Source organism: Morone saxatilis, unplaced genomic scaffold, assembly GCF_004916995.1.
Source record: "Morone saxatilis isolate NCDOM2014 unplaced genomic scaffold, NCSU_SB_2.0 Contig6, whole genome shotgun sequence".
Lineage (NCBI taxonomy): Eukaryota > Metazoa > Chordata > Actinopteri > Moronidae > Morone > Morone saxatilis.
Window position 1 is genome coordinate 5934190 of NW_023340206.1, and position 12477 is coordinate 5946666.

At 38.2% G+C, this 12477-nt stretch overlaps 2 protein-coding genes across 2 annotated transcripts in view; one reads left to right on the forward strand and one right to left on the reverse strand.

Annotated features, from left to right (window-relative positions):
- mgat5 (alpha-1,6-mannosylglycoprotein 6-beta-N-acetylglucosaminyltransferase) overlaps window positions 1–11205 on the forward strand; it is an 81952-nt gene extending 70747 nt beyond the window's left edge. Inside the window, exons 15-19 of the mRNA XM_035678062.1 lie at window positions 1528–1674; window positions 1761–1877; window positions 3125–3199; window positions 3883–4040; window positions 9355–11205. Of these exons, the coding sequence (XP_035533955.1) occupies window positions 1528–1674; window positions 1761–1877; window positions 3125–3199; window positions 3883–4040; window positions 9355–9553 (696 nt within the window). The 3' untranslated portion in view covers window positions 9554–11205. The remainder of the gene's footprint in view (window positions 1–1527; window positions 1675–1760; window positions 1878–3124; window positions 3200–3882; window positions 4041–9354) is intronic.
- The window catches only part of LOC118339828 (transmembrane protein 163-like), a 29953-nt gene continuing 26253 nt past the window's right edge, over window positions 8778–12477 (reverse strand). The window contains exon 9 of the transcript XR_004797332.1: window positions 8778–9086. The gene's annotated coding sequence lies outside the window, so the exon portion shown is untranslated. The remainder of the gene's footprint in view (window positions 9087–12477) is intronic.

The following is a 12477-nucleotide window of genomic DNA, read 5'->3' on the forward strand; positions in this document are numbered from 1 at the left end:
CTGTTTCTAGATAACTGTCTCACGCTCATATTAACAAGCTGCTACTGCCTTGCAAATATTTGCTCTTCCCATCCAGGAGTGAACTTGTTATTATAGGCCCCTCTAGTTCTCTGTACGTACAGTATTTACTTTAAAGTATTTATGGCTACAATCACAGAAGACATAATATGTAGACATAGAGAGGACCCATTTGGTTACTGTATACCACAGTGCTTAACTTTCACCTTTAAATTCAGGGTTATTTTTACCCTCAGTTTAGTCCTCATTTCACCTTGCATTTACATCTTTACCTCATGTGTATTACTGTCTTTTAATTTCTTTTAAAATGTTTTAATCAGAATTGTACTCGCATGACGTAATGTGCATTGAGGAGTTTGCTTTCTGTGTCAATCCCTCCTGTTCGTACTGGCCATTAAAATATCCCTACCTAACATGCTTCCAATGTAACAAAGGGGACAAAATCCACAGCATAGTTGTAATATGAGCTCATTTGAGGGCCTTGCTCACAATAAATAAATACATGGAAGGACCAGTAAGAAATATCTGGGTGGGTAAAGAGCAGCACGTCCCTCATTCCATCACTTCAGTGTCCCTGAGCAAGTCAACTAAACTCTGCTCCTGAAAAAGAGAGCATTGCTATCAGGGAAGCTTCTCTGGATAAACACAGTTTAAACAATAAAATATTGATAAAAGCGATATAAACATACCAAGATGTTAATACTGTAAATGTTCAATTAAGTCATCTAAGTCAGTGGTTCCCAATCTGAGGGATAACAAGATGATTAACAGGAGAGATAAACAGAGAAACTTATTTCTTCTGCTCAAAACTGCTTTTTCTTTTACTTGTCTTACTTGTCCAATTTTTCCATATTCTAAAGTGATTCAAGTTAGACCAGGACTCTGGAGAGCAGTTCAGTGTTTGGGTGAAACTGTTTTGGTTGGTAGAAACATTAGTCAACTAAGATGGTTCAGATCACAGCTGTGTTTTTGATGTAGTGATAAGGCTCTGGTGGTTAAATGAGATTTATATATAGTCTTATATTAAACATCTTTGTGAGTTACTGTTGTTCTCCTCGGGCTGCTTAGGCTCAGTGTGTTTCCATCTGCAAACTATCCACAGCACTCCCTCTTTACCAAACTTCCAGTGGCCTTTGGGAGGAATAAACATTAGAGTGGTGTCTTCACATTATTCTCCTTGTTTTTCCTCCCTTGTTTTATAGAGGAAAAAATGCTGCCTTGGCTGTATTTTGTGCTGATAACATGGGAGGTTTGCTTCAACAGGAGCTAACTGCTGCTATCAGCAAACAACAGAAACTCCTCAACACAGCCAGTGAACTTTCTACCTCTCTACCCTCACAGACGTCTTTGTTGTTCTGGTTTTTTCAGGAGCTGCAAACTGTTGGCTCTTTCCTGAACTTACATTAGCCACAGTGTTAGCACAAATGTACTCCTACAATGATCCTCATCGTGTTTTTTGCACTCAATCTTCATCTTGATTTTAAAATAGATTTTTTTCCTCCTCTGCAGTTGTTTGTGGGTCTGTCCTTCCCCTATGAGGGTCCCGCCCCCCTGGAAGCCATCGCCAACGGCTGCGCTTTCCTCAACCCCAAATTCAACCCGCCAAAGAGCAGCAAGAACACAGACTTCTTCAAGGGTAAACCCACACTGAGAGAGGTGAGCACGTTTGTCTCTTAACTCCTCTGCTCGAGATCTGACTTTTAAAAGGTGTTTGATTTTCCTAACTTCTACTCACTCCGCAGCTGACGTCTCAACATCCGTATGCTGAGGTGTACATCGGTCAACCCCATGTGTGGACGGTGGATATCGAGAACTCTGTAGAGGTGGAAAGGGCCATCCGCTCCATCCTCAGCCAGAAGGTAAACACAGAAAACGACACACCTGATGACTTTTGGAACATTTTGATAAGAGATTTCCTCATGAAATGTCTGCATTGATATAAAGAGACCGTCACCTAAATTATCTTTTCTTTCTTTTTCAATTTGTCTTATTTAATATCCTAATTTTTCTGCTTACAATTTATTTATTGCACTAAATAAGGGCACAACAATAATGTAAGGGCTGCAATTATTTTCAGCATCAATTAATCTTCCAGTTATTTTTTTTGCTCAAGCGATTAATTGTTTGGTCAATAAAACGGCAGAGTTAATTCAGCATATTCAAAATTAGAAATACTTTCAATTAATCAATTATTAGACTGTTTTTTTTAAAACATCATGTAAATGGTAAAGGAACAGAATAAAATGAATACTGTGGTATTAATGCATTAGAAAAATAAGTAAATAATAAAGATTATGTCCAATAAAAAAGATATAAATAATGAAAACTGTAGAAAACCAGTCACGTAAAGAATTGATGTTACAAGTACATAAAATCACTGTGGCCAGCCAGATATGTATTTATTTACATATGTACTCACTTTATATATAATTACACACAGGCGTACTGCATTGTCTTCACTCTTGAAATAATTGGTTCATTGTTCGCTATAAAATGTGAAAAACCCAAAGATATTCAGGTTACTGTCACATTAGACAAAGAAAAAGCCAAACTATTCACAGCTGATAAGTTGAAACTATGAAAGCTTCATCCCCTTTGCAAGGAAAAAATTAATTGAAATCAGATGTTGACAAAGATGCTCGGGTGAAAACTCAGCAGAGGATCAGTGAAAGCACCGGGGAAAGAGAGAAAGATCCTGTTGCGTCTTTAAGTCCAGGCCCATGCATATTTAAAGTCCGGGTTCGGGACCTCGTGTTGTGTTTGTGCTCTGCTGAGCGAGTCGGAACAATGGCTTTGTTCACTGAACAGGCCTGCAGAGCCTCATATGCTTTGTGATCCGTGGCGAGCCGCAGCCTACCAGGCTCCGGCTTGGCTCACACACCCTCCCTCTCCTCCTCCTCATCTTCCTCCCCGTACACAAAGAAACAGGGAAAGCAGCGAGTGACTTGGTGCTACAACAAAGGTTCAGTTGTTGTTCCTCTCTGCTTGAAGTTTTCCTCTGCGAAAAAAAAAGTCTGCGGAGGTCGACAGCGGTGCAGAGAACAGACACGTACACAGTGAGAAAAGCTGATGCAGAGTGTCCTGATGTTGTGTTTTGTGTGATTAGATTGAGCCCTACCTGCCCTATGAGTTCACCTGTGAGGGGATGCTGCAGAGAGTCAACGCCTTCATTGAGAACCAGGTACTGCCTGTAGATGTATTAGCTCTGCATAAACCTATCACAGTCTGGGTCTACTGAGACTTGATTATAGCCAAATGAAAATGGAATTTAAATAGACTAGCTCTAAAGACTTGAAAGCCCAAAATGTCATCTTTTATTGAGTCACTTCCATAGATTATAGATTAATAAACCTGTCCCTGTGTCAAATTAAGATGTCCTGCTGTGGGACTGTAAAAACTACAAGATTTGGAAATTATAGCAATTTCTAAAATGTAACCATTAAATATAACCAATATCCAATTAACATGACAACTGAAATAAGATGAATATAAAGAAAATTACAATTAAAGTGAATGTGACAAAATAATTTCGATAACCCAAAAGATAGATGGAAATTCATTAAAGTATATTATATATGAATGGTTTGTGAGGTATGTTTTTAAATAAATTTTTTCAATTTAGTGGATGATATATAATCAAAATAAAATGTGAGCTTTCCAAGACAAAACCCTATACGTAATGCTTTTAGGTCAGTAACATGATTTCTTATCTTGTTAGCACACTTGGGATTTGTAAGTTTAATGTCCTTGTTAAAAAATTTATTTAACACACAAATTCCCTGTAGCTAATTTATGTTTGTTTGAGCTTTTATTCATTGCCGTTGTTTTGTGTTTCCACTGTGTGACATTGTGTTATGTCCTCAGGACTTCTGCCACGGTCAGGTGATGTGGCCGCCCCTCACTGCCCTGCAGGTCAAGCTAGCTGAGCCTGGACGCTCCTGCAAGCAGGTGTGTCAGGAGGAGCACCTCATCTGTGAGCCCTCCTTCTTCCAACACCTCAACAAGGACAAGGACCTGGCCAGGTGAGACACACAAACACACACACACTCCTGTATATGCTACATATCAACACTAGGTGGCTCTCTGACTCCACCTCAGCTTCTTTAAAATAAAACAAGGAAAAATAGATTTTTGGATAATTTTAACACTGATTTATTTAGATTTGACAAAACACAAGTTAAAGTATATAAATGTATGGATTTTCAGACTGGAGTTTAACAGTGAGAGACAGATCTATGTTCTATGAAATGTCTGTATTGTCACTGACGCTGGTCTCACCCCTAACAGTGTCTTTCAGCGGTGAGTGGGTATCTCGCCCTCTGGAGGTCACCGTTAAGAGTGTGTCTGGTGAAAGATGGGACCCGCGTCAGTGACAATACAGATGTCTCATAGATCTGTCTCTCACTGTTAACAGACACTACTCTTTGAAAAGCACTGTCACTGATAAACCACAGAGCTGTAGAGTAACATTGGGCTTCACAGGTCCACAGCCCAGTGCCTGTTCTTGGCTGTCCTCCTGTGTCCACACAGCATTTGGTGGGGGTTGAAGGACAGGTGACACAGAGCCCTGTATGCGTCCACATCCTGTTAATTCAGAAAAATAGAACAATTATTTTTTGATTGCAATACTGTAAGAAGCTGCACTTCTTGTCTCAGTTGACAGGTGGAGTTAGAAGTAAACATTAACTGATCTTTGCCACAGTAGTTAATAAATGATTTGAGTTGTCATGTTAGATTATAAACCAGTAAATCAAGGTGGTGCGTTTCAGTAATTGTATTTTAAAATACAATTAGTTACAGCTAAAGCAGTGTAACACTGGTACTGAAAATGTCATTTGCAGAATAGTTTCAGTGTTCTACTTTTTATGTGTGGTTGAGTTTAAACATTGTTAGTTTTCTAGTGTGCTTTTGAGCCAATAGTTATAACATTACAAAATTTGCCTCTGAAATGTAGTGTAGAAGTATAAATGTGCATAAAATGGAAATACTCAATTTAAAAACACCTTGAATTTGATCTGTATGGAGCCAAATCTGTGTCAATAATTTGAAAAATACAACAATGTACTGAAAATAAGAGATTTTTTTCAGTTTAAATATTTTCATTCAGTTCCTCACAATATTTTGATATCTGAGGTCTTATTTCTTCAGTTTCAGACTTTTGGCCTCCGTGTGGTGTGTCGACAGACGACATGAACTGAGTGTGAGTGGAATCATGAGTGACAGCATAACAAAGAAGACGAGGACCCTCCGTTGCCTTCAGGGAAAGTAGGTATTGCAAGAAGTATGACTCAACACTTTCTATACTCCATATTCACGTGACAAAGTCTAAGAGCAATGTTGGCTATTATTTGAGTAGATACTCTGGGAAATTATCTTAGACTGTTTTATGTTGGTCATTTGCAGGCCCAGACAAGGTTCTGTCTCCTTTTTACCCCATTGTTTGGAAAGGAGACACAAAGCCTCGTTAATTCCCAAACTATCTACTCAAATAATAGCCAACATTGCTCTTAGACTGCTGTCAAATGTAACTTCAATCATGTGAATATGGAGTATAGAAAGTGTTGAGTCATATTTCTCACAGTACCCAAGTTCCCTGAAGGCAACGAAGGGTCCTTGTATACGTTGTTATGCTGTCACTCATGATTCGATGCCGTCTGTCCACACACCACATGATGGCCAAAAGTCTGAAACTGAAGAAATAAGACCTCGGATATCAAAATATTGGGAAAGATTATAAATTCAAAAGAGCTCCAGAATTGAATGCAAATATTTAAAGTGAACTTTTCCTACTTTTATGCACATTTATACTTCTACACTACATTTCAGAGGAAAATATTGTACTGTTATCATCATTACAGTTATTTACAGATTAGTTCAAATATTATATAATAACTGTTGGCCCAGATTTGGCTGTATATCTGTACGTCTAGTAACTTGAACACAATGTTCAAACACACCAACTTATTGACACAACACTGAAACTATTCTGCAAAATGACATCTTCAGTACCAGTGTTACTGTTCCACTACTTTAGGCTGTAACTAGTAATGCAACTAATTGCTGAAATTTGAGTGTCATCAATCATTACTGTGGTCTTACCTGAAAATACCACCTTGATTTAGTCATTTATAATGCAACCACAGTTGTACTGTAGTGAGGCTCTGTTAATGTTTACTTCTGTCAACTAAGACATTAAAGTGCTGCATACAGGTAAGAAGACTACTCATTGCTGCCCTCTGGTGGTCAGGAGTGTTAGTAACTAGTGTTGGATAAATTTGTCTTGGCCTATTGTAATTCATGATAATTGATTACTATTTTTCATTAACAGTGGACCTTTAATCAAATGTTTTCTCTTGTGTTATGAATGTGATGCACTCACCTGAAAGTCTGCGCTCTATCGTAACCTTTCCCAACTGTTTGTTGACAGCAGTCCTGTGCTTAACTCCAAGTCCTCCACAGCTGAAAAAGAAGACAATGTAGATTCTGTAACAATAAATACATTGATAATAAAAGCTTTTTGTTACATATCCTTGATAGACATTTTCCTCCACAAGGATCTGTAAAGAGCCAATGGGTATAACAAGTTTATGGATCCATATCTAAAAATAAACTGTCATAGATCCAGTGTGTAATTTTCTGCATACTGCCTGTGACAAATGTCTCACCACCTTAGATAGTATCATATTGTTCTGCATTTGTTTCACTGTTTATTTATACAGCACTGCTTTGAACTTTCACACCTCATTTGTTTTATTTTAGTTAGCCTCCCTGTTTTTGTTGTTTGCTGCCTCTTGTTGCTTTTGCTATATAAATAAAGTTTTATTACTATTATTAATATGAACAATCAGCCACAGCTAAAGTTAGAACTGGAAACCTGTCTTCTATACAAGTTTCTTTATTGTGGGGTTCAAACTGTTTTGTTTTGAACAAGAATATAGTCAACAATATACATCAGAATAAAACCATATGTAAATAGCAAGTTTATACAGCGGGTGTGGCTCAAAGTGCTTCACAATAAAGTGAAGCAACAAGAGAATAAACTAAACCAAGTAAGCAAATAAAACAAAAAGAGGCAGCAATAAACTATGTAAAAGATAATTAAATGAAGTGTCAAAGATAAATGCAGAAAAATACAGAACTATCTAAAAGGTAGTGTCACATTTATATTTCACAGGCACTATGCAGAACATTACACCTGGATCTATAAACTTGTTAAATCATTGGCTCTTTACAGATCCTTTTGTCCAGTCTCAATTTTCAATGATCATTTAAAAATGTTGACATCTGTGTGTTCTTGGGTAGGAAATGCCATAACAGTAAAGGTGAAAGCTCATCAGATTTATACAGTTACATTACTGACTGACAGCCAATAGCAAACATCAATGCTCACTTCTTCCTCATTTAGAGTTAATATAAACACAACTTAACGGTTCATTTGGACCGGGTCATTTTATCATTATTTTTTGCTGCCATCCAAAACTTTACATATGTGCATACACAAATGATTTTTTTACTTTTTTCCACTTGTAAACAAGGCCTAACTTTGTATATTTGACTAAAAAAGGACCAATAATACTGAAAAAATGATAATATATCAATGTGTTGGTCTTGAGTTGCCTAAAAAGGTCCAAGGGAGGACTACACAAGGGTTAATTAATACATCTGACTGAGCCACTGAGTGAGGAAAAGAGGTATCTGACATGATACTTGATAAAAAAAAACAATGTTATGAAGATTTTAAATTACATTTTATAAAAATAACATTCCTCAAATTACAAAATATTATGCTAATGATGTTAGCATAGTTAGATATTGTCTAACTCTGAAACACATTCCTACATGCACACACATAAATATGTATAAGTCCTAACTCCATTTACAAAGGATTGGAAGTTGAGTTTAGTGGCACAACATGCTAATGAGGAGGTGAGGAAGTGAGCATTGATGTTTCCTATTGGTTGTCAGTCAGTAATGTAACTGTATAAATCTGATGAGCTGTCACTGTGAATCACCAGCTCTTTTTTTACCCTCTTGCATAAATTATTATTTAAATGTGTTTTTATTACTTAAAAAAAAAGTCTAATGTAAATATTTGAATTTGATTTTTTTTAAAGAGGGTAGTTGGCAAATTGTTGGCATGGCAACAATGCAAAATTGTGGAAAGAATAAAAAAAAACAACTAAACAAATCCAAATTATAATTAGTGAAAAGCTTTACCCAGTGTTGAAATAGTTAAATTATTAGTTCAATTGTTATTTGAACGTATACTAATACACCTGTAATAACAAGGACGTCATTACCTTAATCAAAAATACATATTTTTACTATTTATTTCATTTAATCATCCTCACTCAGTGTCTTACATTTGATGTCATCAACTTAGATAAACTATTTGAGAGGGATATCACAAGTCTTTGTTATACAATTATCCTTCTTAAATGCAATCAATAGTTAACAGTCTCAGAGTAGCCTCGTGCTGTGTAAGTTATTTACTGTCCAACAGGTTGAATGCACAACAATCACTTCCATATATTTACATATAGTTACCCATATGGAAACAAATACATTTTACTGTTTTACCAAAAAACTATCACATCTAATTTTAATTCTAAGTTAACTCCCTCTAGAGAGTACTTCAGATTTTTGAAGTTTTTCCTAAATATTGAACAATTAACTTTGGGAGCTCTCCGATGTTGTGAGTGGCAAACAGGATTTCCTGGTCATGTGACATCTATTTGTACTTTCAAAGTAAAAGACCCCCTTTTCAGCCACTAAACAGTCAAACATGGATTCTATATTACTTTTAATTAAATTACCATAACACCATGTAATAGAGGGTATCAACGCAGAATACGTTTAATATATAATTATTTACTTTCCTACCCAAGGACACACAGATTGAAGCTCTGAACACTTTTAAAAGCCAATTAAAAACGGATTTCTTCAACAATGCTTTTAACTGCGATGCTGCCTTTGATTTATTCTTATTGTCGTTAGCTTACCTGCTGTTGTAGGAACAGGTTGCAGGTAGACGGGGAGGTCAGGTGATGGGGATCAGATCCAGGAGTCTGGATAAGAAATGATAAGAGTTAGTGTTTGTACTGCAGGTAATGAACACACATTATTACATGTATATATGTCCACTGGGTGGCAGCATACCACAGGTTTGAATTCATGTGTTGTCATCCAGAGTGGTGACTCTAGATGAAGCACTTTAAACTGCAGTAACGTTATTACCACCAGAGGGCCCAGTTTGTCTGCTGGGTGAAATGGGTCAATAGAGGAGAATTCAGTCTGAAATTAAAGTGTAAAAAGTTTCATCTGTCTTCCTGCCAGGTTTGGTGTGGACTGTCAGACGGTGGAGTCGAGTGCCGACACGGTGGTCCCCGCCTACAGCGAGTCCCGCCACCACTGCATCTTCCAGTCTGACCTGCTGCTGTTTAGCTGCGCAGGCGCCCACCCCTCGCTGCAACGCATCTGCCCCTGCCGCGACTACATGAAGGGCCAGGTGGCGCTGTGCAAGACCTGCCTATAGCAGCAACACACAAGCTGATGGGAGGAGAGAGGGAGGGGATGCTGACGGAGGATTTGGGTTTTGGGGGGGGGTTGGACGAGGCTGAATGGAGTTTAAATGAGTGCCGTCAATCAAAACGCACGCACCAGACTTTTTGTTTTGTTTGTGGGAAGCGGTGTGGACAGAAACATTTGTGCGACTGCGTCCGTTTATCATATTTATTGTTTTCCACAGCTGCTGGACGTGAAGTGGTCCTGCAGCCGACCCGAGCATCCATCAACCCTCTGATTCACCAGCGGTGGCGCTGCGAGTCCCTGAAGCGGCGTGAAATTACTTGAATCAACTAAAAAAAAAAAAGGGAGTCGTCTCAGACTTTAAACCTGCAGCAGATGAGTTCTCTGCTGCCACCTTGGTAGACTGCACATATCAGCGACAGCCTGTCTGTCTGCCTGTCTGTCTGTCTTCAGGATCACGACAGCGAGGGACCAAGGAGACTCAAACGCCCCCCTTCCTGACAGCCGCCCCACCTTCCTCCCCTCCACTCCTCCCCCTACATCCCCTCCCCTGTTCAAATCTGAAACTGTTTATTCTTTTGGTAGGTTTGCACTGGACTGGCATGCCTGAGGGCCCACATCCCCCCCCCCCCACACACACACACACAGGGGGGCTTTTCCCCGCCTAACCAGACAGGCTCAAGAAGAACCAGTTTTACACTGTAACTGACTCGTTCCTCTCTTCTGGCGAGAGCGGACAATGTAACGTAGATATCTAGATTTTTATCCTCCAGACTTAAAGCAGTCTTCGTCCCCCCCTTTAAAGACAGGAAAGTGCAGTCGTGGATCAGTCGGTCCCACGATTTTCATACGTTAACGTTCAAGTTACTCGTTTTAAAACGACAGACATTTTATTTGAAGCTATAAAGCGGAGGGAAGCCTGTGTGTTTGTACGAAAGGCCAGTAGAGAATGGCAGTCCCGGTCCCACGCAGAGGGGGAGGGTCGTTCTCTGTAGCTAAAAGCAGGTACAGAGTCGCAGTGTCGTAGGATGTCGTGACGTTGTGTTGTAGATGATAGACAGTCGTCAGTAGCCGTGGTAACACCTAGATGCATCGCATCCCAGGCTAGGAAGCCACAACAACAACAACAACACCATATTCTCCCAAAGCCTGCAGAGAAACATGTAAACCTTACCGAGATGTTGTCTGTCTTTTTTACGTACACGAGTCTCAACACAAACATCCACCAGACGACAAGCAAACTGTAAGCAACACAAACATGTCAACAAAGCGTCCCTGCAGCGCAACGAAACCTCACAGCTCATTTTCTTTGGATAATCATTTAGGATTTTAATTTGCCTGCAGATTTGCGAAGATAAAAAAATGATTAAGGTAAAATTAAAATACGTAGTTCTTGTGGTGAATGGAAAAAATGCACTACGTTAATCTATTCGCAGGTTTAACAAGATATTAGTAACACTGTATATTGTTCATATGGGTTTTAAAGTTTCTTTTTTATTTATTTTATATACACAGATCTTTATCTCTGTTTTGCTGGGGAAAAAAATCTTTTTTTTTTTAATTTATAGGAGGGGTCTCTTGCTTTTTTCCCCCCTTTTTATAGATTTTTATTTATGGAGAGTAATTTAAAAAAAATGTAAAAAAATAAGCGTGCTTATCTAAGTGTATGGGGGGGGGATGGGGGGGGGGGGGTCTTTGTCTGCGTCTGCTTCTGTTCAGCTTCCAGCAGTGATGTGAGGAGGAAAATAATCAATCATGCAACGTTGGTAATAAAAATTACTATTTCTCCATTTCTGAGCTCAAATTGGGACAAAACCATTTTTTAAGCACAAATTACATTTTGTTGAGGAATTATTGTCACCTAAAGAATAATTTAATTCTAATATAACTCCAATCCTACTTTCACAGTTTTATATTAAATGTTTGAACAATTAAACGTGATTTGATATTTTATTTCTTAAAAAAAAAGGCTAAATAACGTTAGCTACAGGTTTTTAACTGCAGTCCTCTCATCACTGTCTCTTGAAGACGGACAGCAGTGGACAAACATTGATCATGGTGAAAGCCAGCAGGAGCCTCACACACTCTGCTTTGATTTCCAATCGCTGGTTTTATTTTGTTGCACAACTCTGAACCTGTACTTCCTCTCTGTGTCAGCTCAGACTGTTTCTTTTTTTAATTTTTTTTTTTTTTTAAAAAGGAGTCAGTGATCTGCCGCCAAGTTAGTGTTTCAAAGAACATGATGTGCCTTTTTCATGGTTAAGTTTGGTTCTGCTGCAGTGTGTCAGAGATCAACTATTCAACATGTGAACCTGAAACAACAACTTCCAGCCTTCAGTCCTAAATTAAATCCACAGAGCAGATCAAGGAATCAGTTCTCTCTCATTTCCTGAGTTTTATTGTTTAGTTAAATTGAAATCATTTAAATCTTTTATCTAATTTAATACAATTGAAATCAGTTAATTTAATCTGTTCAAACCTTGTGATGCGCTTGAGTTGCTCAGATTCTGTTTAAAGTTTACTGATTAACTTTTAGCAGCCTAACAAAGGATACCGCCACTGTAAACTGTCAGTACATTCAGATATACATGTTTTATAGTAATCAGATTACACTGAATTTGGTGTTCTTTTTCCTAGTTTACAAACGAGGAAGTAAAGTTTTACTGTAAACTGTATAAACTGGTGTTTTGGACTAGCACGTGTACGCTTTCGTGGGTTTTCTGGTTTAATTACTCTAAACTAATTACTCGCAGCGGTGTGGGTTCAGAAGAAACTACAGTGGTGTTATCCTTTCGTTTAAAAAGGATAAAGTTCACGATATTCTATCACTTTTTTTTATTGTCAACAAACTTCCCTACCCTGTCTGTGGCTCTCAGGCCAAAGACTGAAATCTTTACAAGAGCTAACAAATATATATAATTAGATTGTTTT